Below are 27944 nucleotides of genomic sequence, written 5' to 3'. Positions count from 1 at the left end.
CAGGTCTGACCACACCCCCTGATGTAGCCAATTCTCCAAAAGCTTACAGGAGGCCCTGTACTAAGAGCCCTGTAAGCTCCTGGACGATTGGCTACGTCAGCTGGGCGTAGCCTAATATGCAAAGGGTTCCAGCAGTCACTCACCAGGTTGCTTTAGGGCAACGTGCTCCACGTGGCATCGGTAGCGGCCCCTGTCCTGCGGGTCGATCCGGATACTGAGCCAGGTGTAGAAGGTCCCGTCCGAGTTGGGGACGACACCCCCGTGGAGAGTCTCCTGCTCCCAAACCGCCCCGTCCTTCCTCCAGGCAGCCTCGATTTGCTTGGGGTAGAAGCCATAGAGCTGGCAGAGGAGGGTCTCCCGGCTGCCGTTGCTCTTCCGGTGGGTCACTTTCACCGTTGGGGGTTCTGCAAAAATGGGAACAGTTTCTAAAGACAACACATCCCTCGGCACTAGGAGGGGGCGCTGTGCCGGAAAGGCAGGGAGCTGTGTGTTCCTCAGGTGTCATGAAGTCACTTCCAGGCCTCATTCTGGGCAGGAGCTCATAGGAGCAGAGCTCTGGAACCTCTAAATTTTATTGTGCTCTTTCTTACGTAATCCAGTCCAACACTCTGTGTCACATAAGAACATAAGAGAAGCCATGTTGGATCAGGCCAATGGACCATCCAGCCCAACACTCTGTGTCACATAAGAACATAAGAGAAGCCATGTTGGATCAGGCCAATGGCCCATCCAGTCCAACACTCTGTGTCACATAAGAGAAGCCCTGTTGGATCAGGCCAGTGGCCCATCCAGCCCAACACTCTGTGTCACATAAGAACGCAAGAGAAGCCATGTTGGATCAGGCCAATGGACCATCCAGCCCAACACTCTGTGTCACATAAGAACATAAGAGAAGCCATGTTGGATCAGGCCAATGGACCATCCAGCCCAACACTCTGTGTCACATAAGAACATAAGAGAAGCCATGTTGGATCAGGCCAATGGCCCATCCAGTCCAACACTCTGTGTCACATAAGAACGCAAGAGAAGCCATGTTGGATCAGGCCAATGGCCCATCCAGCCCAACACTCTGAGTCACATAAGAACATAAGAGAAGCCATGCTGGATCAGGCCAATGGACCATCCAGCCCAACACTCTGAGTCACATAAGAACATAAGAGAAGCCATGTTGGATCAGACCAATGGCCCATCCAGCCCAACACTCTGCGTCACATAAGAACATAAGAGAAGCCATGTTGGATCAGGCCAATGGCCCATCCAGTCCAACACTCTGTGTCACATAAGAACATAAGAGAAGCCATGTTGGATCAGACCAATGGCCCATCCAGCCCAACACTCTGAGTCACATCAGAACATAAGAGAAGCCATGCTGGAGCAGGCCAATGGCCCATCCAGCCCAACACTCTGTGTCACATAAGAACATAAGAGAAGCCATGTTGGATCAGACCAATGGCCCATCCAGCCCAACACTCTGTGTCACATAAGAACATAAGAGAAACCATGTTGGATCAGGCCAATGGCCCATCCAGCCCAACACTCTGTGTCAGATAAGAACATAAGAAAAGCCATGCTGGATCAGGCCAATGGCCCATTCAGCCCAACACTCTATGTCACACAGTGGCCAAAAATAACAGGCACCATCAGGAAGTCCATCAGTGGGGCCAAGACACTAGAAGTCCTCCCACTGTGCACCCCCAAGCACCAAGAATACAGAGCATCACTGCCCCAGACAGAGAGTTCCAGCAATACGCTGTGGCTAATAGCCACAGATGGACCTCTTCTCCATATCTTTATCCAATCCCCTCTTGAAGCCGGCTACGCTTGTAGCCGCTACCCCCTCCTGTGGCAGTGAATTCCACGTGTTAATCCCCCTTTGATAAAGAAGGACTTCCTTTTATCCGTTCTAACCTAACTGCTCAGCGATTTCATCGAGTGCTCACGAGTGCTCACCTTTCTTCTGCGGGGCTTTTCTCTCATAGCCCAAGTATTCCTTCAGCTCTTCTGTGCAGTCCTCGTGCCGGAAGTACTTCCAGTGACCCGTCTCCTCGTGGGCCCTTCTGTCAATGTCCCTCCCGTCATAGGCTTCCCTGTGATAATACCTTCTTTTGGTCTGGTCTTCACTCAACTCACAGCCCTGGACACACTGGAAGGTGTGAAACCCTGGAAAAGGAGGACGATTCTGCTGGGGGTGGCCACGGATGGAACTGAGAAATATAGGGCACTCCCCCAATCCCAGACCCCACTCATGCAAAAGGCCAGCCTATGCTATGGCCAGGTGTAATTTTGACCAAAGTCTGAATTCAAGACCAATAAGTTTAATAGTATAAGCTTTTGTGTGCATTGTTAAAGAAGAAGATATTGGATTTATATCCCGCCCTACCCTCCGAAGAGTCTCAGAGCAGCCCACAATCTCCTTTCCCTTCCTCCCCCACAACAGACACCCTGTGAGGTGTCTTGGCTCTCACAGCAGCTGCCCTTTCAAGGACAGAGTCTCAGAGCGGCCTACAATCTCCTTTCCCTTCCTCCCTCACAACAGACACCCTGTGAGGTGGATGGGGCTGGAAAGGGCTCTCACAGCAGCTGCCCTTTCAAGGACAGAGGCTCAGAGCGGCCTACAATCTCCCTTCCCTTCCTCCCCCACAACAGACACCCTGTGAGGTGGGTGGGGCTGGAGAGGGCTCTCCCAGCAGCTGCCCTTTCAAGGACAACCTCTGCCAGAGCTATAGCTGACCCAAGGCCATCCCAGCAGGTGCAATTGGAGGAGTGGGGAATCAAACCCGGTTCTCCCAAATAAGAGTCCGCACACTTAACCACTACACTAAACTGGCTCTCTACCTCTGGGCTCATATTTTGTTCTATTGTTGGGACTGCATGAAGGATAGGGGCATGTTCTTGGGGCATCAGATGCTATGCTGCAAAATCCGTGCCTCTATCTCAAAAAAACAGCCCCCCCCCCGAGCCCCAGATACCAATGGATCGATTCATTATATCCAATGGGAATCTGATGACCCTGAAGCAGGGAGGATGGCCTCCATACCAAGGGATCCCCTGCCCCCACCTGGAGATAACACAACAAAAAATGCAAGCAAGTGACCAATTTACTAAGAAGTATATAGAAACCAGTCCAAATGTCCAAAACATGTATATTCAAGTCCCAAAGTAGTGTGGTGACAAGCCAACCGATTTAGTACTTGTTTCTTTCCAGTCTTCATCACACCTGGGACCACTAACAAAAGAAAATATTATACAAAAATAATAATTGCTTCTAATGCAATACGTTACTTTACCTTTAAGAGGTTTGTGTAATGGCGGCTGTAAATGAGATGTTTGCCTTTATAAACATGTTAGTTGCACCATTAGGGTGCGCAAAAAGCCACATACTGAGCTGTAGCCGATGTGAAATTGTTGCTGGAGATGCTCTGCGTCCCCCTTTTTTGAAAATTGTGTAAAGCATCTATATAATTGAATCAATATGTAAGTATGATATATTTTTTACTGGAAGAGGGTTGGTGGTGTCTGAATGTCCTTCTGATATTTTTGTATATTTTCTTTTGTTAGTGGTCCGAGGTCTGATGAAGACTGGAAAGAAACAAGTACTAAATCGATTGGCTTGTCACCACACTACTTTGGGACTTGAATATACACGTTTTGGACATTTGGACTGATTTCTATATACTTCTTAGTAAATTGGTCACTAGCTTGCATTTTTTTGTTGTGTTATCCATTATAGTGACCTCTCTCAGATTGTACTCTATCCCACCTGGGGATTGACAACCCTAGAAACTGCTATTTCCAGAACAACAATCAGAGACTCAGAGCGGCTTACAATCTCCTATATCGTCTCCCTCCACAACAGACACCCTGTGAGGTGGGTGGGGCTGAGAGGACTCTCACAGCAGCTGCCCTTTCAACGACAACTGCAATAGCTATGGCTGAGCCAAGAGCCATTCCAGCAGGTGCAAGCGGAGGAGTGGGGAAGCAAACCCAGTTCTCCCAGATAAGAGTCCGCACACTTAACCGCTACCCCAAACTGGCTCACCCCTGGTCTGGTTGTAATAATTCTGCAGAATCAAGAGGTAATCCCGAAGCCATCTCTCATTGACGTGCACCAGATCGGTCTGCTCATTCCAGTACTGCTCATTGAGGTTCTCCTCCATCCAGGCTGCCCGAGGGACGACCCTCCTTGTGTGGCTGTCAAAGTACTCAATGGGCTGGCCATCCACGTAGCCCACTTCTATGAAACGGGGCAACCCCTCACCGAACGTGGTCAATACTGTGCGGAAATAGGCGAGAGAGTGTGCAGTGGAGCCTGCAAAGGAAGAGAGAGGAAGGATTTAGGAAGCCTGTAGCCAAGACAGAGGGTGGGTTTGAGGAAGGAACGGAGCCCCGTGGCTCAGAGTGTTAAAGCTGCAGTACTGCAATCTTAAACTCAGCTCACGACCTGAATTCGATCCCAGCGGAAGCTGGTTCAGGTAGCCGGACCCAGGCTGACTCACCCTTCCATCCTTCCGAGGTGGGTAAAATGAGTCCCCAGCTTGCTGGGGGGAAAGTGTAAAAGACTGGGGAAGGCAATGGCAAACCACCCCGTAAAAAGTCTGCCGTGAAAACGTTGTGGAAGCAACATCATCCCAGAGTTGGAAACGACTGGTGCTTGCACAGGGGACCTTCCCTTTCCTTCTGAGGAAGGGTGGGACCTTACTGGAATATAATGCCATAGAATCCACCTTCCAAAATGGCTCATTTCTCCAGGTGAACTGATTTTGATTGCCTGGAGATCAATTGTAGGGTTGCCAATCCCCAGGGGGAGCAGGGGATCCCACAGAGGCCCTCCCCCCACTTCAGGGTCATCAAAAACCAGAGGTGGGAGGGAAATGTCTGCTGGGCACTCCATTATTCCCTATTCTGGAGTTTGGGGAGGCTGTTTTTTGAGGTAGAGGCACCAAATGTTCAGCATAGCATCCAGAGCCTCTCCTCAAAACACCCTCCAAGTTTCAAAAAGATTGGGCCAGAGGGTCCAGTTCTATGAGACCCTATCCATCATTATTTCCATTGGAGGGAAGGCATTTAAAAGGTGTGTGGTCCTTTTAAATGCGATGGCCAGAACTGCCTTCGGAGTTCAATTGTGCTTGTCACACCCTTGCTCCTGGCTCCACCCCATGTCTCCTGGCTCCACCCCCAAAGTTCCCAGGTATTTCTTGAATTAGACTTGGCAACCCTAATCAATTGTAATCCCAGGAGATTTTCAACCACTACCTGGAGGTCACAAATCAAAAATACACTGCTCCAGGCACTGGAAGAGGCAATTTTAGGAATAGCCAATCTTTTTTTTTTTTTTTACAAATATACAAATCCCAAATATAAAATATGGACTACGGTGGGTCAATCCAGTACACCATTTCAGATCTTCCTGAAGATCAACCCACCATAATCCATACTTTATATTTGGACATGATAGAAGTTTACAAGATGATGCATGGGATGGAGAAAGCAGAGAAAGAAGTACTTACTTTTCTCACAATACAAGAACTCATGGGCATTCAATGAAATTGCTGAGCAGTCAGGTTAAAACGGATAAAAGGAAGTCCTTCTTCACCCCAAGGGTGATTAACGTGTGGAATTCACTGCCACAGGAAGGGGTGGTGGTGGCTACAAGCATAGCCAGCTTCAAGAAGGGATTGGATAAAAATATGGAGCGGAGGTCCATCAGTGGCTATTAGCCACAGTATATTACTGGAACTGTCTGCGGCAGTGATGCTCTGTATTCTTGGGTGCTTGGGGAGGGGCTAAGTGGAAGGGCTTCTAGACCCACTTGTGAACCTTCTGATGGCACTTGGGGGGGGGAGGGTTGGTTGGCCACTGTGTGACACAGAGTGTTGGGCCGGATGGGCCATTGGCCTGATCCAACATGGCTTCTCTTATGTTCTTATGACTTTGCATGTTGTACAGTGATGCAGTATTCCTGGAGATTTGCTGCTTGCCCCTTTTGGGGCAGAACTTCCAAAATGAACTGAGTTCAGTTCCCCCTCATTCCAGTGGTAGCTGATTGGCTGGCTCCGTCAACTGCTGATTGGTTGGTTCTTGTGGCAATCGTGCAGCTACTGATGGTGAACTATTTGGTTCCTGGAGGTGGAGGAGGAGGAGGAGAAGGAGGAAGATATTGGCTTTACACCAGTTTGGTGTAGTGGTTAAGTGTGTGGACTCTTATCTGGGAGAACCGAGTTTGATTCCCCACACCTCCACTTACAACTGCTGGAATGGCCTTGAGTCAGCCATAGCTATCACAGGAGTTGTCCTTGAAAAGGCAGCTGCTGGGAGAGTCCTCTCAGCCCCACCCACCTCTCAGGGTGTCTGTTGTGAGGGGAGAAGATATAGGCGATTGTAAGCCGCTCTGAGTCTCTGGGCGGGCTATAAATCTACAGTCGTCTTCTTTATACCCTTCCCTTCACTTTGAGTCCTAGAGTGGTTCACAACCTCCTTTCCCTTTGCTTCCCCACAACAGACACCCTGTGAGCAATGTTCCCTCTAAGCTGTAGAGTCTTGTGAGCAAAAATTCTACTTTGTGAAGTATTGACATTGAAGTTGTGAACTACTGGCATTAAAGCTGTGAGCTACCACATAAATTAGTTTCCTCTAGGGCCAATGGTAGCTCTCCAGATGTTTTTTTGCCACAGCTCCCATCAGCCCCAGCCAGCATGGCCAATGGCTGGGGCTGATGGGAGTTGTAGGCAAAAAAGCATGGCCAGTGGCTGGGGCTGATGGGAGTTGTAGGCAAAAAATATCTAGAGAGCTACCATTGGCCACCCCTGCTCTAGGGCCATTTTTCCTGAGCTGAGACAAAAATGTGTGAACTGGAGGCTAAAACATTGTGAGCTAGCTCACACTAACTCAGCTTATGGGGAACACTGCCTGTGAGGTAGATGGGGATGAGAGCGTTCTCCAAGAACTGCTCGTGAGAGGAACAGCTCTGAGAGAGTTATGACTGACCCAAGGTCACTCCAGTAGCTGCATGTGGAAGAGTAGGGAATCAAACCTGGTTCTCCAGATTAGAGTCTGCACACTTAACCACTACACCAAATTGGCTCTTAACTCCTACACCAAACTGAACGAGGGGTTCTTAATCCAATCGTCAACTGAGGCAGTGAAAAATTTCTAAGACAGCTCACTAGAAAAGTTTCAAAGGCAGTCTTTTGAACATATGAAGTTGCCTTCTACTGAATCAGACCCTCAGTCCATCAAAGTCAGTATTGTCTTCTCAGACTGGCAATGGCTCTCCAGGGTCTCAAGCTGAGGTTTTTCACACCTATTTGCCTGGACCCTTTTTTGGAGATGTCAGGGATTGAACCTGGGACCTTCTGCTTCCCAAGCAGATGCTCTACCACTGAGCCACTGTCCCTCCCCACAGTCCCTTTTAACTCCTCCTCCATGATACTTTACATTTATATTCCAGCGGATGTCTTTTTTCGATCACTTCCATTCCACCAGTTACACAGCACAGCAGCTCACTACATCTGATCATCTGCAGAAGGTTGCTAGCTTAGTGAGTTATGTGCTGCGCACGTCTAAAAATATTTTCCCACATTCTTGGGGTCTTTATCTACTGATAAGAGTTGCGCTCAGCAGACTGAAGGCTTCTGAAGCCTCCAGATATTCTACTAACTCCTCGGGCACAGGAACCCATCGCTAATAGGGCTGCCAATCCCCAGATGGAATGAGGTTGCCTTAAAGAACAAAAGAAATTATATTAAATTGTTACAGGTAAGTTGGCAACCCTGATTAAGGTGTTGAAAGGTCTGTGCACCTTTGGGGCCAAGAGACTGCATAGCCAGCTGCATGCAATTATGGGGAACATTCTCCTAAAAAGGACCAACAGTAGGGAGTATCTTTGGAGCCATTTGGCCAGCAATAAGAAAGACTTTGGTCCTGCTTTAAATGAAGAATAACTTACTTCTTATACATATGTTAAGCAGCCCCGTGGCGCAGAGTGGTAAAGCAGCAGTACTGCAGTACTGTGGTCTGAACTTTCTGCTCATGACCTGAGTTCGATTCCAGCGGAAGCTGGATTCAGGTAGCTGGCCCAAGGTTGACTCAGCCTTCCATCCTTCTGAGATCAGTAAAATGAGTACCCAGCTTTGCTGGGGGGAAAGTGTGGATGACTGGGGAAGGCAATGGCAAACCACCCCGTAAAAAGTCTGCTGCGAAAGTGACGTCACCCCAGAGTCGGAAACGACTGGTGCTTGCACAGGGGACCTTTCCTTTCCTATACCTATTTGGTCTCATTGCTGCATAGCTTGCAACTGGAGAGCATTATGCCAAATGTAGAAGTGAAAGTTTGGAACCAGATATATAAGTGGCTTGCTCCATATAGAAAAGGAATTTGCAACAATGGGTGAGTTTTAAGAGTGTATGTTCCCTGTAATAGCTAAATTGTTTGGAGAGAAAGTTTTAGTTTCACCCCTGGGTCCTTGAAATGCATCATATTAGTTCATAAACAGCCTGTATTAGAGTTTTGTTATTTATATTTTCATGAAGCCTCAGGGCTTGGATCCAGTATGTATGAAGAGTTTTGTGGCCAGCAATGGAGCGGAAGACTTTGCTCATGCTTCTAGTAAAAGGAACTGGCTTACTCCCTTGTAATACACAGCACAAGTGGAAGATATTATACTACTGATGAAATGGGAACACAAAACGTGTCTATCATATTATTGTAACTAGTTACTCGTATGCTATATTAGTAAATCACTATGGGCTCTGTTGATAAGGATTTAATTGTATTTTATGGTTGTCAATGTGGACTTTTGCGTCAAATACATCAATTAAGTCTGAAGCAGGGACGGTGGCTCAGTGGTAGAGCACCTGCTTGGGAAGCAGAAGGTCCCAGGTTCAATCCCTGGCATCTCCAAAAAAGGGTCCAGACAAATAGGTGTGAAAAACCTCAGCTTGAGACCCTGGAGAGCCGCTGCCAGTCTGAGAAGACAATACTGACTTTGATGGACCAAGGGTCTGATTCAGTATAAGGCAGCTTCATATGTTCAAGCAGTTTTATAGTTAAAAAAACATATAAATATATTTTAAAAGTATTAAAAAGTCTGGTAGCCTCTTTATATCAGACATGTTGTTTGTTTTTTGTATAAATCCTCAGGTGGGGGCAGGGGATCCCCTGGATTGGAGGCCCTTCCCCCGCTTCAGGGTCATCAGAAAGCCCGGGGGGGGAGGGAAATGTCTGCTGGGCACTCCATTATTCCCCATGGAGACCGATTCTCATAGGGTATAATGGAGAATTGATCTGTGGGTATCTGGGGCTCAGGGGGGGTGCCATAGACTTTGCCCTCCAAAGCATCCATTTTCTCTAGGGCAGGGGTAGGGAACGTTGGCTCTCCAGATGTTTTTTGCCTACAACTCCCATCAGCCCCAGCCATTGGCCATGCTGGCTGGGGCTGATGGGAGTTGTAGGCAAAAAACATCCGGAGAGCCAACGTTCCATACCCCTGCGGGAACTGATTTATGTAATCTGGAGACCAGTTGTAATTCCAGGCAGTCTCCAGGCCCCACCTGGAGTGTTATGTTATACTAAGAGAGAAGTCACTATGGAGATAATAAAAAACACAACCACAAGGTTATAGTGACAATTAACTTAACAATTGCATTATTAACCATAAACACAAAGAAACATAAGTCCCTCATAAAGTCCTTAGGGTAGATACATATGGGAAAAGTCCAACACGAGAACGTCTTCTTCACATAGTGATTTCTTCAGTGAAATTTTCTTCAGCGAAATATGAATTTCCAAATGTCGCTTGAAATTCCCTGGACAGGTCGCTTAGAGCCTTTCGAGCAATTGCCACAAGTGAAGGTTTCTGTGGAGATGATGGTCCTTATAAGTGTCATGCAAGAATCTTATATTTGTTATTAAAAATTGTGAAATATCCCCCGTTGAAAAAAGAATTGGAAACAGGTGAGGCAGAAGTCGACGACCTGTCCAGGGAATTTCAAGCAACATTTGGAAATTCATATTTCACTGAAGAAAATTTCACTGAAGAAATCGCGACGTGAAGAAGACGTTCTCGAGTTGGACTTTTCCCATATGTATCTACTCTAAGGACTTTATGAGGGACTTACGTTTCTTGGTGTTTATGGTTAATATGATGATTGTTAATTACCGTATTTTTCGCTCCATAAGACGCACTTCCCCCCCAAAAAAAGTGTGGGGGGGAGTGTGTGCATCTTATGGAGCGAATACTGCAAAAAAGAGTGCACGTTATCTCGCTTCCACCAGTGCCAGCCGTTTTCGCCCACTGGCGTGCGATCTCTGGCTTTTTTTTTTTTGGAATGTCGGGCTATAGCGTTATAGTGCTATAGCGATGTCTCTGAGATGTCGCTATAGTGCTATAACGCTATAGCCCGACGTTCCAAAAAAAAAAAGCCAGAGATTGCGTGCCGGTGGGTAAAAAAGGGGTGCGTCTTATGGTCAGTTGCATCTTATGGAGCGGAAAATACGGTAACTGTCACTATAACCTTGTCGTTGTGTTTTTGATTACCCACCTGGAGTGCGGCAACCCAGACTTTCTCCACACAGACCCTCACCCTGGATGGCACAGAGGGCATCCTCCTCGTCGCTGTTGTCCCCACAGTGGTCTTCCCCATCACAGGCGAGAAGTTGGAGGATGCAGCGCCCATTCTTGCACGTGAACTGGTCGCTGGCGCAAGTGCAATTGGCTTCATCGCTGTCGTCCAGGCAGTGGTCAACGCCATCGCAGGTCCAAAACTCGTAAATGCATCGTCCGTTCCGGCATCGGAATTGGGACTCGACGCAGGTGCAGTTGGCTTCATCGCTGTCATCCCCGCAGTGGTCAAACCCATCGCAGCTCAGCTCGAGGGGCACGCAGCGCCCGTTGGCGCACTGGAACTGGCTGTCGGTGCAGGCGCAGCCGGCTTCGTCGCTGCCGTCCCGACAGTTGTCGTCCCCATCACAAAGTTCATCCTCCTCGACCCGGTGCCCGTTCTTGCACTGGAAGAACTGGCAAAGGCACCCAGTTTCGTCGCTGTCATCTCCGCAGTCGTCGTAGCCGTCGCAGGTCCAAAGCTCAGGTACGAACTCCCCGTTTTGGCACCTGAATTCATTGAGGAAGCAGAAAGGGCTGCAGAGGTCTTCATCTCCGTCCTCCCTGCAGCTTTTACCTGAAACCATCAGGAGGATAAGTCGTTTATAAATTTGGTCTAGCAAGCAATTTTTAGATTCAGAATCTGACTTTAGTTCATCACTGCCCAGAATAAATTTGTGAAAGGTATAGCCAGGCCTCATTTTGAGCAGGAGCTCACAGGAGTGGAGTTCTGGAACCTCTACATTTTATAGTGCTCTTTCTTTCTTTCTGCCCCGTGGCACAGAGTGGTAAAGCAGCAGTACTGCAGTACCGTGGTCTGAACTCTCTGCTCACGACCTGAGTTTGATTCCGGCGGAAGCTGGATTCAGGTAGCCGGCCCAAGGTTGACTCAGCCTTCCATCCTTCTGAGGTCGGTAAAATGAGTCCCCAGCTTGCTGGGAGGGAAATGGCAAATCACCCTGTAAAATATCTGCCATGAAAAGATTGTGAAAGTGATGTCACCCCAGAGTCGGAAATGACTGGTGCTTGCACAGGGGACCTTTCCTTTCCTTTTCTTTCTTACCCCCCCACTCCCACATATTTGCTTCTGGGCTCCATTGTTCAAACCCCCTGTGAGAATTTTTGCTGCACTCTCAAGAGTTGACAAACTTGACAAAAGTTAACAAAAAGTTGACAAACTTGACAAAAGTTGACAAACTTTCAAGTATTTCCCCCCCACAAAAATGGGAAAATAACCCAAACATATAAAGCGGACAGATGGAAATCTTCCTCCTGCCACTGTGGACACAAGGGAGAAAGTAATTCTAAAAGTATGGTGGGAGTAAGGTTTTATTACGACAATGATCATTCAAGAAGCACTTCGAGGCAGATGCTGAGCTGATATAATTTAATACACCTTCCGGTGATGTCAGGGGTGTGGCATATGCAAATGAGTTGTGCTAATCAGCTCTGGAACCTCTTGTCTCTACAAAACAACCCCTGGGTCTAGATCACGATGGTAGCCATATTGGTCTTTAAGGACTAACAAAATTTGTGGCAGGGTAAGAGCTTTTGTGAGCCAGGGCTCACTTCTTCAGATAAATCAAGGTTGCCAGGTCTGGGTTGGAAACTACCTGGAGACTTTGGGGGCGGAGCTGGGAGAGGGCGGGGTTTGGGGAGGGGCCTTAGCATGGTAGAAAGCACCTGTCTTCTCCAGGGGAGCTGATCTCTGCCAGCTGGAGATCAGTTGTAAAAGCAGGAGATCTCCAGGCCCCACCTGGAGGCTTGGCAACTAAACAAGGGGAACACAGCCAAGGTTGGGGGAAACGTAGGAGGCTGTGAGAAATCACTGTGCAAAGAACCATTACAACTCGCGTGACACGGCTTTATGCAAGAATTACACACTCTCCACAAACATTATAGCAGCGCTCAATCGCACTCTGCGATACATTGAGCATTTATGTTAACGCCGTTTAAAGGGAAAGCGCCGCAGTCAACTTTTTAGCAACAAGACTTCTAAGAAAAACATGCAAGGTTTGCCAGGTATAAACAGCAATTACTTCTGTGTGCAGCATGCAAAGTCTGCAGAACAAAGACAACAGCCCTTGAATTAAGCGTAGGCTTCGAAGAAGGAATCAAAGGTTGCTTTTCTGTGGATTGTCCACACGTCTAGATTCAATAATGTGGTAACACGCTTCCTAGGTTTTCTCATCTTCTTACCTTTCTTACCTTTAAAGCCCTATATGGTCTAGGACCTGCTTACCTTAGGGACCGTCTCTCCGCACATGTTCCCCAGAGAGTACTGAGATTGGGCTCCCAAAATCTGCTTGTTATCCCCGGGCCAAAGGAGGCCCGCCTGAAATCCACCAGGGACAGGGCCTTTTCCGTAACGGCTCGAACCAGCTGCCGGAAAAGGTGAGGGCCCTGTGGGACCTTGGCCAGTTCCGCAGGGCCTGTAAGACAGCCCTCTTCCGGCTGGCCTATAACTAACTGGCATTGGAAACTCTACAGAAGGTTGTAGTGTAGTATTCTGATAGCGCGCTTGTTTTATATGTTTTATTATTTTATTGTTTTAACTGCTGTAACTTGATATATTTTAAATCCAAAATTTATGTTAGATCTTATATGTTGTAAGCCGCCCTGAGCCACTTCGGTGGGAAGGGCGGGATATAAATCGAAATAAACTGGAAGAACTGAAACTTCATGTGTTTTGAATGTCTTCTTTGACCACATGATTATGACTCTGGAACCAAGGCCCATAAGGGAATCCATTCTAACAATATATTGCAGAGTGCAGTTAAGCACTGATATAATGGTTGTGGGAAGTGTGTAATTCTTGGTTTAAGCCGTGTTACACGAGTTGCAATTGTTCTGCGCGCAGCAATTTTTTCACAGACTCCTACATTTTTCCTCGCCTGGAGACTGGCAACCTTGTGGGCAGCCGTATTAGTCTGTCCGTAGCAGCAGCAAAGAGCAAGAATCCGGTAAAACCCAAAAGACTAACAACATCTGTAGCAGGGGATGAGCTTTCATGAGACGTGGCTCGTGTCTTCAGAAATCTCGTTGCTCTTTAAGGTGCTACAGGACACAAAAATTAATCAAAAATGGAATTAATGGAAATCGCACATTAATTGATTAAAACATTTATCAACTGGGGAAACTCACTGCAACGGGCAATGGCTATTAGTCTTCAAAAGGGGTTCAACAAACCCAGGAAGGGAGGAAGAAAGGAGGGTGGGAGGGATGAAGGAAGAAAGGGAGGAAAGGAGGAAGGGAGGGAGGAAGGGATTAAGGAAGGGATGAAGGAAGGAAGGAAGGAAGGAAGGAAGGAAGGAAGGAAGGAAGGAAGGAAGGAAGGAAGGAAGGAAGGAAGGAAGGAAGGAAGGAAGGAAGGAAGGAAGGAAGGAAGGGCATATTTGTGCTATCAGCTATGACTACCGAGTGGGAATTCCTCACTCAGAGGCAGAAGTCCTGGGAATGCTGATTGCCGGGAGGAAGAAGGTGTGTGTGTGGGGGGGGGGGGGCGTGGGTGGACTTTGGCCCTGCTTGTGGGAAACAGGATGCCGGACTCATTAGACGTTGGTCTGGTCCAGCAGGGCTCTTCTGAGGCTCTCATGTCCGGCAGCAGATCCCTTAGGCACAGAAAAATCCTTCCCTAGAATTGCTTCCTGACAACTTTTTTTAAAAAATGCAAATACTAGGGATTTAATATGGCATCATGCTTTTTTGGGGTGGGGGTGTCTTATTATCCAATCACATTTGCACCCCGGGGGCAGAAAAAGAAGACACCCTCTTTTCCTCTCTCTGCCCTCCATCATGCGAAAATAAGCCGCGCTAGATCAGACGAATAGTCCATCTAGTCCACCCTCCTGTCTCACACAACCAGTTCCTCTGGAGGGCCAATGGCAGGGCAAAGAGACTAAGGCTTTCATAAGAACATGAGAAGAGCCCTGCTGGATCAGACCAGCGGTCCATCTAGACTGTCCAGTATCCTGTCTCACACAGTGGCCAACCAGTTCCTCTGGAGGGCCAACAACAGGGCAGAGAGGCCGAGGCCTTCATAAGAACACGAGAAGAGCCCTGCTGGATCAGACCAGCGGTCCACCTAGACTGTCCAGTATCCTGTCTCACATAGTGTTCAGCCAACAACAGGACCTAAGAAGAGCCCTGCTGGATCAGACCAACAGTCTATCTCAGGGGTCCTCAAACTTTTTAAATAGGGGGCCAGTTCACTGTCCCTCAGACTGTTGGAGGGCCGGACTGCCGTTACCGTACAAGGCCGCGGGCCGTCAGTTCTCCGTCTTCTGCATCTCTCTCCCTTCCCCACACCACACACCCCGGCCTGTGAACTCACCTCACCTCGGTATCACCTCACACTCTGTCTCCGCCGCCTCAGCCCAGTGCCGGAAGTGTGCGTTGCTAACGCGAGTTTAGGTCGAACGTCACTTCCGGTCTGATTTTGCCATAACCCTGCAGGCCGCATAAACGTCCTCAGCGGGCCACATCTGACCTGCAGGCCGTAGTTTGAGGACCCCTGGTCTATCTTGTCTACCATCCTCTCTCACACAGCAGCCCACAAGTTCCTCTGGACAGCTGACAACGGGGCATAGAGGCCGAGATGTTCACCTGATGTGGCCTCCTGGTTCTGGGATTTAGAGGCTTCGTGCCTCTGAATGTGGAGTTTCCTCCCAGCTATCGGGGCTAGTAGCCATTGATAGACCTATCCTCCATTAGTCTATCTAATTCTCTTTTAAAGACATTTATTCCAGTGGCCATTACTACATCTTCTGGCAGCGAATGCCACGTTTGAATGAATCTCTGTGTAAAGTAGTCTTTCCTGAACCTCCTGCCCGTCAGCTTCATTAGCTGCTCTCGAGTTCTGGTATTTTGGGAGAGGGAGAAAAAGTTACCTTTGTCAGCTCTATCCATCCCATGCATAATTTTAGAAATCTCTCTCAACATCCCCCCCCCTTAGCTGTCTCTCTTCTAAACTGAAAACTCGTAGACTCTTCAGCCTTTTCTTCTACAGAAGGTGCTCCAACCCCCTCAGCATCTTGGTTGCCCACCTCTACGCTTTCCTAGTTCTGCAGTGTCCTTTTTTGAGATATGGTAACAAGAACTGCACACAGTCTTCCAAATGAGGCCACACCATATAATAATAATAATAATAATAAAATTATTTCTATTCCGCCCTCCCCACCTCGGCAGGCTCAGGGCGGCTAACAACATTTCATAAAAACATACAGTGGTTAAAAGCCTTTAAATATAACAATATAAAACAGTAAACATTAACTTAGCAGCATTAAAACAGTCCAGTAAGTGCAGTTATTCAGCGGTATGGTCTTAAACCGCATTGGCGGATACTTAATTGCCGATCTTCTTAACAGTCCAGGTATGCCAGCTTAAAAAGGGCGGTCTTGCAGGCCCTGCGGAACTGATCAAGGTTCCGCAGGGCCCGCACCTCCTCGGGGAGTCGGTTCCATAGGGTAGGGGCCGCGATTGAAAATGCCCGTACCCTAGTATTCTGATATTTAATCTCCCTCGGCCCGGGGATGGTCATTAGATTTTTCCCAACTGATCTCAGTGCCCTCTGGGGTTCATATGGGGAGAGACGGTCCCTTAGGTAAGGGCCATACAGGGGCGTTACAACACTGGCCATTTTATTCTCAGTCCCTTTCCTAATCATAGAATCATAGAGTTGGAAGGGACCTCTAGGGTCATCTAGTCCAACCCCCTGCACAATGCAGAAAACTCACAAACACCTCCCCCTAAATTCACAGGAACTTCATTGCTGTCCCATGGCCATCTAGCCTCTGTTTAAATACCTCCAAGGAAGGAGAACCCAATTTCATAGAATCATAGAGTTGGAAGGGACTTCCAGGGTCATCTAGTCCAACCCCCTGCACAATGCAGGAAACTCACAAACACCTCCCCCTAAATTCACAGGAACTTCATTGCTGTCCATCTAGCCTCTGTTTAAATACCTCCAAGGAAGGAGAACCCAATTTCATAGAATCCTGGAGTTGGAAGGGACCTCCAGCGTCATCTAGTCCAACCCCCTGCACAATGCAGGAAACTCACAAACCCCTCCCCCTAAATTCACAGGATCTTCATTGCTGACAGAGGGCCATCTAGCCTCTGTTTAAATACCTCCAAGGAAGGAGAGCCCAATTTCACAGAATCCTAGAGTTGGAAGGGACCTCCAGGGTCATCTAGTCCAACCCCCTGCACAATGCAGGAAACTCACAAACACCTCCCCTAAATTCACAGGAACTTCATTGCTGTCCATCTAGCCTCTGTTTAAATACCTCCAAGGAAGGAGAACCCAATTTCATAGAATCCTGGAGTTGGAAGGGACCTCCAGCGTCATCTAGTCCAACCCCCTGCAAAATGCAGGAAACTCACAAACCCCTCCCCCTAAATTCACAGGATCTTCATTGCTGTCAGATGGCCATCTAGCCTCTGTTTAAATACCTCCAAGGAAGGAGAGCCCAATTTCACAGAATCCTAGAGTTGGAAGGGACCTCCAGGGTCATCTAGTCCAACCCCCTGCACAATGCAGGAAACTCACAAACACCTCCCCCTAAATTCACAGGATCTTTGCTAATAATCCCTAACACTCAGGGGTTGTTTTGTAGAAAAATAGGTGGTGGAGCTCATTAGTATAATCATTAGCATATGCCGCCCCCCCACCACCACCACCCAAAAGCAACCCAATGCAAGAAAGGATGACCCCGGGCAAGTGAGGCCTGCTTGGGATGACTAGAGATCCAGCCAGCCCAAGCAGGCCTCACTCAGCTGGGGCTCTCCTTGGCTGCCCCAGCCAGTCAAAAGGCCAGCAAGCCACCCACCGCCCAAAATCACGTAAGAAGTGGAGAAAGGGTGGTGGCTGGCTGCCCGCTCTCATAATCCAGGGATTGTTATGCAGCTGCACCTACTATTCAATGGACAAGGTAGGTGGGGAGGAAGAAGGGGGACCCTCGGAAAGGTTCAGGAGCTGTGCTTCTGTGAGCTTCTGCTGAATGCAAGGCCTGCTAACGCTGACTTCCCAAAATCTTTGGGCATCTTCCTCATAAAGATCTGGGCAGACATCAAGGCGGTCAGAGAAGAGGCTCAGAGGGTGATGGAGAAAGGAACGCACAGGGATGGAGGGTCAGGGAAATAGCTCCTTCAGAAGATTTCAAAAACAGGTTCAGAGCTGTGCTCAGCTCAGCACGAAAACCCACAAGACCAGGAACGAAGCAGGAAAAACACGCACACAAAGCTGCTGCTTTGGAGTGAATCAGACCCTTGGAGTGACTCCGTCCATCAAGGCCAGCATAACGGACTCAGACGGGCAGCAGCTCCTCCAGGATCTCAGGAAGAGGTCTTTCCCATCACCTACTGCCAGATCTTTAAATCGGTGGTGGTGGGGATTGAGTCTGGGACCTTCTGCATGCCAAGCAGAGGCCCCATCACTCAGCCACAGCCCCGCCCCAAACAAGAGCACACATGAAGCTGCCCTGTACTGAACCAGACTCTTGGTCCATCAATGTCAGTATTGCTCAGCTACAGTTTGAGTCCAGTAACACCTTTAAGACCAGGAATGGCCAAACCTGCTTAACTTAAGAGCCACATAGAATAAATGTCAGATGTTTGAGAGCCTCAAGACAAGGGAGGAAAGAAGGAAGGGAGGGAGGAAGGAGGGTGGGAGGGAGGAGGGAGGGAGGAAGGAAGGAGGGTGGGAGGGAGGAAGGAAGGAAGGAAGGAGGAAGGAAGGAAGGAAGGAGGAAGGAAGGAAGGAGGAAGGAGGGAGGGTGGGAGGGAGGGAGGAAGGAAGGAAAGAAGGAAAGAAGGAAGGAAGGAAGGAAGGAAGGAAGGAAGGAGGGAGGAAGGAGGGAGGAAGGAAGGAAGGAGGGAGGGAGGAAGGAAGGAGGGAGGGAGGAAGGAAGGAAGGAAGGAAGGAAGGAAGGAAGGAAGGAAGGAAGGAAGGAAGGAAGGAAGGAAGGAAGGGAGGAGGGAGGAAGGGAGGGAGGAGGAGGAAGGAGAGGAGGAAGAAGGGTGGGAGGGAGGGACGAAGGAAGGGAGGAAGGAGGGAGGAAAGAAGGAGGGTGGGAGGGAGGGAGGAGAGAGAAAGGAAGGAAGTGAGGGAGGGAGGAGGAAGAAAGGAAGGGACGGTGGGAGGGAGGAAGGAAGGAAGGAAGGAAGGAGGGAGGAAGGAAGGAGGGAGGGTGGGAGGGATGAAGGGAGGGAGGGAGGGAGGAAGGAAGGGAGGAGGAAGGAAGAAGGGTGGGAGGGAGGGACGAAGGAAGGGAAGAAGGAGGGACGAAGGAAGGAGGGTGGGAGGAGGAGGGAGGAGGAGAGAAAGGAAGGAAGTGAGGGAGGGAGGAAGAAAGGAAGGGATGGTGGGAGGGAGGGAGGAAGGAAGGAAGGAAGGGAGGGAGGGAGGGAGAAAAGAAGGAAGGAGGGAGGGTGGGAGGGAGGGAGGGAGGAAGGAAGGAAGGAAGGAGGGAGGGAGGGAGGGATGAAGAAAGGTGAACAAATTGGAGAGGGAGGGAGAGGTGGAAAGAAAGCAACTTTAAATGCATTCTCCAAGCTGCAGGCTGACTTGGCAAAGTGATTTAAAGAAACAAAGAAGAAGAAGAAGATATTGGATTTATATCCCGCCCTCCACTCCGAAGAGTCTCAGAGCAGCTTACAATCTCCTTTACCTTCCTCCCCCACAACAGACACCCTGTGAGGTGGGTGGGGCCGAGAGGGCTCTCACAGCAGCTGCCCTTTCAAGGACTACCTCTGCCAGAGCTATTGCTGACCCAAGGCCATGCTAGCAGGTGCAAGTGGAGGAGTGGGGAATCAAATCAGGTTCTCCCAGATAAGAGTCCGCACACTTAACCACTACACCAAACTGGCTCTCCAAGTTGGCCAACGGGGCAGTGGGGTTATTGAGAGTCACAAACCATGTGTGAAAGAGCCACATGTGGCTCCTGATCTCAGTTTGGCTGCCCCTGTTTAAGACCAACAAGGTATAGTGCACGCACACTTCTTCTGAAAAAATAAAAATGGAAATTGCCAATCCATACACAGAGCAGCAGCAAGTTGGCATATGGCATATTAAAGTTGTTTGGCAGATGCAAGGACCAAACTGGAATAACAAGCTTCATTTCTATGGTCACCATTTGTTTGGGTTTAATTTTTTTTTGGGGGGAGGGGGAATCTAGTGGAGAAAACTATTATACAAAAAGGGTAGTCCCCTGTGCAAGCACCAGTCGTTTCTGACTCTGGGGTGATGTTGCTTTCATGTTTTCATAGCAGACTTTTTACGGGGTGGTTTGCCATTGCCTTCCCCAGTCCTCTACAATTTCCCCCCAGCAAGCTGGGGACATTTGACCGACCTCGGAAGGAGGGAAGGCTGAGTCAACTTCGAGCCGGCTACCTGAACCCAGCTTCCGCCAGGATCAAACTCAGGTTGTGAGCAGAGCTCGGACTGCAGTAGTGCAGCTTTACCACTCTGCGCCACGGGACTTCTCGAAAACTATTATTCTATGTGCTTATTTGCTGCTCATCCTCTACCTATATGTATGGATTGGTAAAATCCATTTCAACGTATCTGGGGTAGTGTGCATACACGTCAAAGCTGATGCCGAATAAAACTTTGCTGCTCTTAAAGGTGTCACTGGACGCAAACTTTTCTCTGCCTGCACACCAAAGCTTAAACCTTGAATAAAACTTTGTTGCCCTTAAAGGTGTCCTTGACACAAACTTTTCTCTGCATGCACACCAAAGCTTAAACCTTGAATAAAACTTTGTTGCTCTTAAAGGTGTCCCAGACACAAACTTTTTTCTGCATGACACACTTTTCTCTGTATGCACACCAAAGCTTAAGCCATGAATATAACTTTGTCACCCTTAAAGGTGTCCTGGACACAAACGTTTCTCTGCATGCACACCAAAGCTTAAACCTTGAATAAAACTTTGTTGCCCTTAAAGGTGTCCTTGATGCAAACTTTTCTCTGCATGCACACCAAAACTTATGCCTTGAATAAAACTTTGTTGCCCTTAAAGGTGTCCTTGACACAAACTTTTCTCTACATGTACACCAAAGCTTAAACCTTGAATAAAACGTGGTTGCTCTTAAAGGTGTCCCGGACACAAACTTTTCTCTGCACGACACACTTTTCTCTGCATGCACACCAAAGCTTATGCATTGAATGAAAATCTGTTTTAGAGATGCAACTGGATTAAGACTTTTTCCCCCGTCATGCACCTGAACGCTTATGCTCCTTGAATAAAATTTTATTTTATTGCATTAATATCCTGCCCTCCCCTAATGGGCTCAGGGCAGCTAAGGCCAAAACTTTGTTGGTCTTAAAGGTGCCCCTGGACTCCGACTCTAGACTGCTGCTTCTGACCAATACACCGACCCACCTGAAACAACCCACTCAGCCTGGCTGGAGCTCTCCAGGGGTGGAGGCAGCCAGAATCATAAAGTTGGACGGGACCTCCAGGGTCATTTAGTCCAACCCCCTGTGCAATGCAGGAAACTCACAAACCCCTCCCCCCAAATTCACAGGATCTTCATTGCTGTCAGATGGCCATCTAGCCTCTGTTGAAAAACCTCCAAGGAAGGGGAGCACAATTTCATAGAATCCTAGAGTTGGAAGGGACTTCCAGGGTCATCTAGTCCAACCCCCTGCACAATGCAGGAAACTCACAAACCCCTCCCCCCCAAATTCACAGGATCTTCATTGCTGTCAGATGGCCATCTAGCCTCTGTTGAAAAACCTCCAAGAAAGGGGAGCACAATTTCATAGAATCCTAGAGTTGGAAGGGACTTCCAGGGTCATCTAGTCCAACCCCCTGCACAATGCAGGAAACTCACAAACACCTCCCCCCAAATTCACAGGATCTTCATTGCTGTCAGATGGCCATCTAGCCTCTGTTGAAAACCTCCAAGGAAGGAGAGGCCAATTTCATAGAATCCTAGAGTTGAAAGGGACCTCCAGGGTCATCTAGTCCAACCCCCTGCACAATGCAGGAAACTCACAAACACCTCCCCCCAAATTCACAGGATCCTCATTGCTGTCAGAGGGCCATCTAGCCTCTGTTGAAAAACCTCCAAGGAACGAGAGGTCTTTCACATCGCCTGTTCCCCTATCCTTTGACCTGAAAGTGCCGGGCATCGAACCTGGGACCTTCTGGTGGCCAGGCAGAGGTTCTACCAGTGACCTGCAGCCCCTCCCTTTCCCCACCTTGCTCTTTTTAAAAAAGGTCAAGGCAGTCCCCTGTGCAAGCGCCAGTCGTTTCCGACTCTGGGGTGACGTTGCTTCCACGACGTTTTCACGGCAGACTTTTTACAGGGTGGTTTGCCATTGCCTCCCCAGTCCTCTACACTTCCCCCCCCAGCAAGCTGGGGACTCATTTGACCAACCTCGGAAGGATGGAAGACTGAGTCAACCTGGAGCCAGATACCTGAACTCAGCTTCCGCCGGGATCGAACTCAGGTCGTGAGCAGAGGGCTCTGGCTGCAGTACTGCAGCTTTACCACTCTGTGCCAGAAAGAAGAGGATATTGGATTTATATCCCGCTCTATACTCTGAATCACAGAGTCTCAGAGTGGTTGCAATCAATGTTACCTCTTAGCTGCAGAATCTTGCGAGCAAAAATTCTACTTGGTGAGCTACTGGCATAAAAGTTGTGAGCTGCTGCATACATTAGTGTGCTCTGTGGTCGTCCTTCCTGAACTAAGACAAAAATGTGTGAGTTGGAGGCTAAAAACCTGTGAGCTAGCTCACGCTAACTCAGCTTAGAGGGAACACTGCTCACAGTCTCCTTTATCTCTCCCCCACATACACAACAGACACCCTGTGAGGTGGATGGGGCTGAGAGAGCTCTCAGAGAAGCTTCCCTTTCAAGGACAACTCCTGCAAAAGTGGCTTGTCTTCCCTCCTCCACTTAATTATCACAACAGCCAATTTCAGAGTTAGATCAGATTGAGAGGTCACTTTATATGGTTGAGGGGGGGGTTTCAAACTTGGTTATCTGAAGAAGGAGGCATGCACACAAAAGCGAAGAAGAAAAAGAAAAAGAAGAAGACAGCATTGGATTTATATCCCTCCACTCCAAATTTCAGAGTCTCAGAACAGCTCACAATCTCCTTTACCTTCCTCCCCCACAATAGGCACACTGTGAGGTGGATGGAGCTGAGAGAGCTCTCAGAGAAGCTTCCCTTTCAAGGACAACTCCTGAAAAAGTGGCTTTTCACACTGTCTTCCCTCCTCACAACAGCCAACTTCAGAGTTAGATCAGGTTGAGATCAATTCTCACAACAGCCAACTTCAGAGTTAGATCAGGTTGAGAGAGGTCACCTTACATGGTTGAGGGGGGTGGGATTCAAACTTGGTCATCTGAATAAGGAAGGCATGCACACAAAAGCGAAGAAGAAGAAGACGACGACACTGGATTTATATCCCTCCACTCCAAATCTCAGAGTCTCAGAACAGCTCACAATCTCCTTTACTTTCCTCCCCCACAACAGGCACACTGTGAGGTAGATGGGGGCTGAGAGAGCTCTCAGAGAAGCTTCCCTTTCAAGGACAACTCCTGCAAAAGTGCATCTCTCCCGGCACCAGTGCAGCCCTCCCCGACTTACCAGGGTCTGTGTGAACTGCTTTGGCATTAAGCCCCCCAAAGTACTCACCAGAACAGCCCCGCAGAAGGAGCAGGAACCCCAGAAGCGGCAACGTCCACGCCATCTCACACTGTCTTCCCTCCTCCACTTAATTCTCACAACAGCCAACTTCAGAGTCAGATCAGGTTGAGAGAGGACACCTTACATGGTTGAGGGGGGTGGGATTCAAACTTGGTCATCCGAAGAAGGAAGGCATGCACACAAAAGCGAAGAAGATGAAAAAGAAGAGGACATTAGATTTATATCCCTCCACTCCAGATCTCAGAGACTCAGAACAGCTCACAATCTCCTTTCCCTTCCTCCCCCGCAAGAGGCACCCTGTGAGGGGGCTGGGGCTGAGAGAGCTCTCACAGCAGCTGCCCTTTCAAGGACAACTCCTGCGAGAGCTATGGCTGCCCCAAGGCGGTTCCAGCAGCCGCAAGTGGAGGAGTGGCGAATCCAAACCGGCTCAAGTTTCCCCCCAGGGGTTTAGCCCTCAGCAATCCTTTCCCATGGGGGAGAAAAAAAACCCAGGATCCTCGCAAGCCTTTGCAGGGAACACGCACACGTGTTCTTACCGGGGTGTGTGTGAACGGCTTTGGAGTTGAGCCCCCCAAGTACTCACCAGAACAGCCCCGCAGAAGGAGCAGGAACCCCAGAAGCGGCACCGTCCACGCCATCCGGAGCGCAAGCCAGCGCTTCTGGCCACTCCGGATCCGCTTTCTGGGCGAAGGGGGGTGGGGTGGAGAGGGGGGGGATCTGCCGAAGGTGGGGCTGGAAAGGCGGGGGCGGCAGGAAGCCCTGCGCCACGGGGGCAGCAGATCCTCCTTGGGATTGGACACAAGACGGTGAGAAAAAAGCCCCAGCGAGGAGAAAGTTTGGCTCCGGTCGTCCAACCCAGAGTCTCCGTCTCTTTCTTCCTCCTCCTCTTGGAAAATAAATTAGGAGGAGAGGGATCAAAGGGGGGAGGGGGGATCAAGAGGGGGGGGGGGGAGAGGCCCCTGTTCAGGGGCAGAGAGGACCTGCTGGCCACGAATTCCTTGCCAAGTGAAGGGCCCAGGAAACCCCTTTCCTCTGCGTGGAGAGCCCAAGGTCAAGGTCAGCAAAACCAACCATTCAACTCACGAGTCGTTCACATCTGGAATTCAGGTGGTGGCGGTGTATCTGGAATTCAGGAGGTGGTGGCGGCCACAAGCATAGCCACCTTCAAGAGGGTTTAGATAAAAATATGGAGCAGAGGTCCATCAGTGGCTATTAGCCACAGTGTGTGTGTGTGCGTGTGTGTGTGTGTGTGTCTGTGTGTGTGTGTGTATATATATATATATATATATTGGCCACTGTGTGACACAGAGTGTTGGACTGGATGGGCCATTGGCCTGATCCAACATGGCTTCTCTCATGTTCTTATGTGACACAGAGTGTTGGACTGGATGGGCCATTGGCCTGATCCAACAAGGCTTCTCTTATGTTCTTATGTGACACAGAGTGTTGGACTGGATGGGCCATTGGCCTGATCCAACATGGCTTCTCTCATGTTCTTCTGTGACACAGAGTGTTGGACTGGATGGGCCATTGGCCTGATCCAACATGGCTTCTCTTGTGTTCTTATGTGACACAGAATGTTGGACTGGATGGGCCATTGGCCTGATCCAACATGGCTTCTCTCATGTTCTTATGTGACACAGAGTGTTGGACTGGATGGGCCATTGGCCTGATCCAACATGGCTTCTCTCATGTTCTTCTGTGACACAGAGTGTTGGACTGGATGGGCCATTGGCCTGATCCAACATGGCTTCTCTTGTGTTCTTATGTGACACAGAGTGTTGGACTGGATGGGCCATTGGCCTGATCCAACATGGCTTCTCGTATGTTCTTATGTTCACCACCGCAGGACAGCTTCGAGAGGGCGTTGGAGCAACATCTGGAGCAGAGGTCCATCGGGCAGCTCTTAGGCCCAAGGGGTAGAGGGAACACTCTGTCTGGGGCAAGCGATGCTCTGTCTTCTTGGCGCTTGGGGGGACTTGGTGCTTCCGGCCCCACTGGTGGGCCTCCTGATGGCCCCTGGGTTTTTTTTGGCCACTCATGCGACACAGAGTGTTGGGCTGGATGGGCCATTGGCCTGATCCAATGTGGCTTCGCTTATATGTAGGGCATTTATATGCAAGGAGAGACCCTGTGGCACAGTGTGTTAAAGCAGCAGTACTGCAGTACTGTGGTCTGAACTCTCTGCTCACGACCTGAGTTTGATTCCGGCGGAAGCTGGTTCAGGTAGCCGGCCCAAGGTTGACTCAGCCTTCCATCCTTCCGAGGTTGGTAAAATGAGCACCCAGCTTGCTGGGGGGGAAGTGTAAAAGACTGGGGAAGGCAATGGCAAACCACTCCGTAAAAAGTCTGCTGTGAAAACGTTGTGAAAGCAACGTCACCCCAGAGTCGGAAATGACTGGTGCTTGCACAGGGGACCTTTCCTTTCCTATATGTAAGGAGTTGTCCTTGAAAGGGCAGCTGCTGTAAAAAGCTCTCTCAGCCGCACCTACCTCACAAGGTGTCTGTTGTGGGGGGGGGGTGAAGGTAAAGGAGATTGTGGCTACTCTGAGACTCTGAGTTTCAGAGTACAGGGTGGGATATAAATTCAATTTCTTCTTCTTCTCTTTGTGCTTAGGGGGCAAGAGTGGGAGAGCTTCTGGAGTTCTGGCCTCGCTGGTGGACCTCATGATGGCCCCTGGGTTTTGGCCACTGTGTGACACAGAGTGTAGAACTCAATGGGCCATTGGCCTGATCCAACATGGCTTCCCTTATGTTCCTCTGCTCATATGTTAAGAATCTGGACCTGTGGTTCAATGTAAAGCCTCTGACGACATTGGCATGATGACCAACGGCATCTGACTTAGGAAGCTTTGGCTCTTCAAAGTGTCTGCACCCCCAAATCTGGTTGTTTTCCTGGATTCGAATTTAGCTATGTAATTTGGTGTCAAATGGGGTTGAATAGGGTTAACATTTCCCATTTCTGATGGGAATAAAACTCAGGATTTCTCTGACATGGGAGCGGGGATGAAGCCTCTGTGCAAATGCCCCATCTAGGGTTGCCAGCCTCCAGGCGGAACCTGGAGATCTCTGGGAATTACAGCTTATCTCTGGAGAAAAGGGCTGTTTTGGAGCGTGGACTCAGTGACATTATACCCTGCTGAGGTCCCTTCTCAGGCTACACCCCCAAATCTCCAGGAATCTCTCAAACCAGAGTTGGCAACCCTAATTCCATTTGATATACATTTGATAGAGAGCCAGTTTGGTGCAGTGGTAAAGCATGTGGGGCACCTTCTTTGGGGACTCATAGAATTGGACCCCCTGGGCCAAACTTTTTGAAGCTTGGAGGGTGTTTTAAGAGAGACACCAGATACTATGCTGCAAATTTGGTGCCTCTACCTCCAAAAACAGCCTCCTCAGATACCCACAGACCTATTCACCATTATACCCTCTGGGAATCGGTCTCCATAGGGAATAATGGAGTGCCCAGTAGACATTCCCCCCGCCCCGCTTTCTGATGACCCTGAAATGGGGGGAGGGCCTCCAAACCGGAGGATCCCCTGCCCCCACCTGGGGATTGGCAACCCTACTGCCAGAGAATGTAGTAATGGCCACAGCCCCAGATGGCTTTATAAAGGGATTAAACAGATTCGTGGCGGAGAGGTCTACCAGCGGCTCCCGGCCCTGGTGATTAAGCAGCTAATCTCCGTATCAGAAGAAGTTAATCTTTATATCCCAGAGCCAGGAGGCGACTCAGGGGAAGGCCTCTGCTTCTCTGCCCTGTTGCCGGCCCTCCGGAGGAACTGACTGGCCACTGTGTGAGACAGGATGCTGGGCTAGATGGACCACTGGGCTGATCTAGCAGGGCTCTTTTTAGGTTCTTATGCAAACAAGCACATCTGGAATTAAGCAACAGATCCCCTGAGCCCCTGGGATGTGTTTTGCAGGAATGCTGCTAAGCCCACACATCTCACTGTTTCACAGGGAGCTTTTTTTAAAGCTATGGAACCTGTTTTAAATTAAAGCCAAGCCTGTTTTGTGGGAGCTGAAACAACCCAAGGGGGAGAGTGAAAGGGTGTTTTCTTTCACTGTGTATTTTTTTAAGGTTTGGGATTGTATGCTGTCTGGAGTCACGAGGTGAAGGCAGGAGACAAATATTTTAATACATCAATACATTGATAATGATCCCTTCTAGCTTTTTTCCCCCTGACCACTTCTGGTTCTTGCGGCCCAAATCAAATCAGATCTTGGGGGTACAATCAACCGGCTAGAACAAGCAATACTGGGGTTGTGGGTTTTGCAATGCAGAAGAATAATTCCCCTTCCTTGTTCAGGTTTCTGGGGTTAATTTCAGGAGTTTCAGAGTTTGATAGAGCCTTCATCTGTGCTTGCTTTATTATCCCTTGCTTATTTTTGGCTTATTTCTAGTTATAGCCTGCATTTCTCCCTGATCAGGGACCGAAAGTGGCTTTTCACACTGTCTTCTCCACGCCCCCCCCCCTCCACTTAATTCTCACAACAGCCAACTTCAGAGTTATATTTTAGATGGTATCATGTTTTAGTATTGTATAATAATTATATTTATATTTGTATAATAATTATATTTATATCATCTTTTATTGGTTATAGATTGGACTTTTATGAATTGTTCGCTGGTCTATGACTGTTATAAATAAATTCATTCCAGTGGTCAACCAGCT

General features: G+C 48.9%; 2 protein-coding genes across 2 annotated transcripts in view; both read right to left on the bottom strand.

The window, feature by feature from the left end:
* LOC132571070 (zinc finger protein 436-like) overlaps window positions 1-27944 on the bottom strand; it is a 342318-nt gene that overhangs the window by 170834 nt on the left and 143540 nt on the right. The gene's annotated exons all lie outside the window — the stretch shown is intronic.
* LOC132571722 (class I histocompatibility antigen, F10 alpha chain-like) lies at window positions 136-23308 on the bottom strand. Its single transcript, XM_060238518.1, has 5 exons — window positions 23206-23308; window positions 10582-11175; window positions 4040-4309; window positions 1951-2160; window positions 136-404 (listed from the first exon to the last, which is right to left on the bottom strand). Exons 1-5 carry the CDS (start codon window positions 23306-23308, stop codon window positions 136-138), a joined length of 1446 nt encoding a protein of 481 aa, XP_060094501.1.

The sequence above is a fragment of the Heteronotia binoei genome, chromosome 5 (genome assembly GCF_032191835.1).
Source record: "Heteronotia binoei isolate CCM8104 ecotype False Entrance Well chromosome 5, APGP_CSIRO_Hbin_v1, whole genome shotgun sequence".
In the NCBI taxonomy this organism is placed as follows: Eukaryota; Metazoa; Chordata; class Lepidosauria; order Squamata; family Gekkonidae; genus Heteronotia; species Heteronotia binoei.
Note: the sequence above shows the minus strand (reverse complement) of the source record. Positions and strands in the feature narration are given on the sequence as shown.

Bases quoted from the DNA above. Each gene is read 5' to 3' on its own strand.
- LOC132571722 (XM_060238518.1), bottom strand. From the start codon at position 23,308: ATGGCGTGGACGTTGCCGCTTCTGGGGTTCCTGCTCCTTCTGCGGGGC. The intron at 4,310-10,581 runs GTGAGGGTCTGT...CTTCCTTTGCAG, and splicing joins TGCCCTCTGTGCCATCCAGG to GCTCCACTGCACACTCTCTC. The intron at 2,161-4,039 runs GTGAGCCAGTTT...CTCCTTTTCCAG, and splicing joins TTATTACAACCAGACCAGGG to GGTTTCACACCTTCCAGTGT.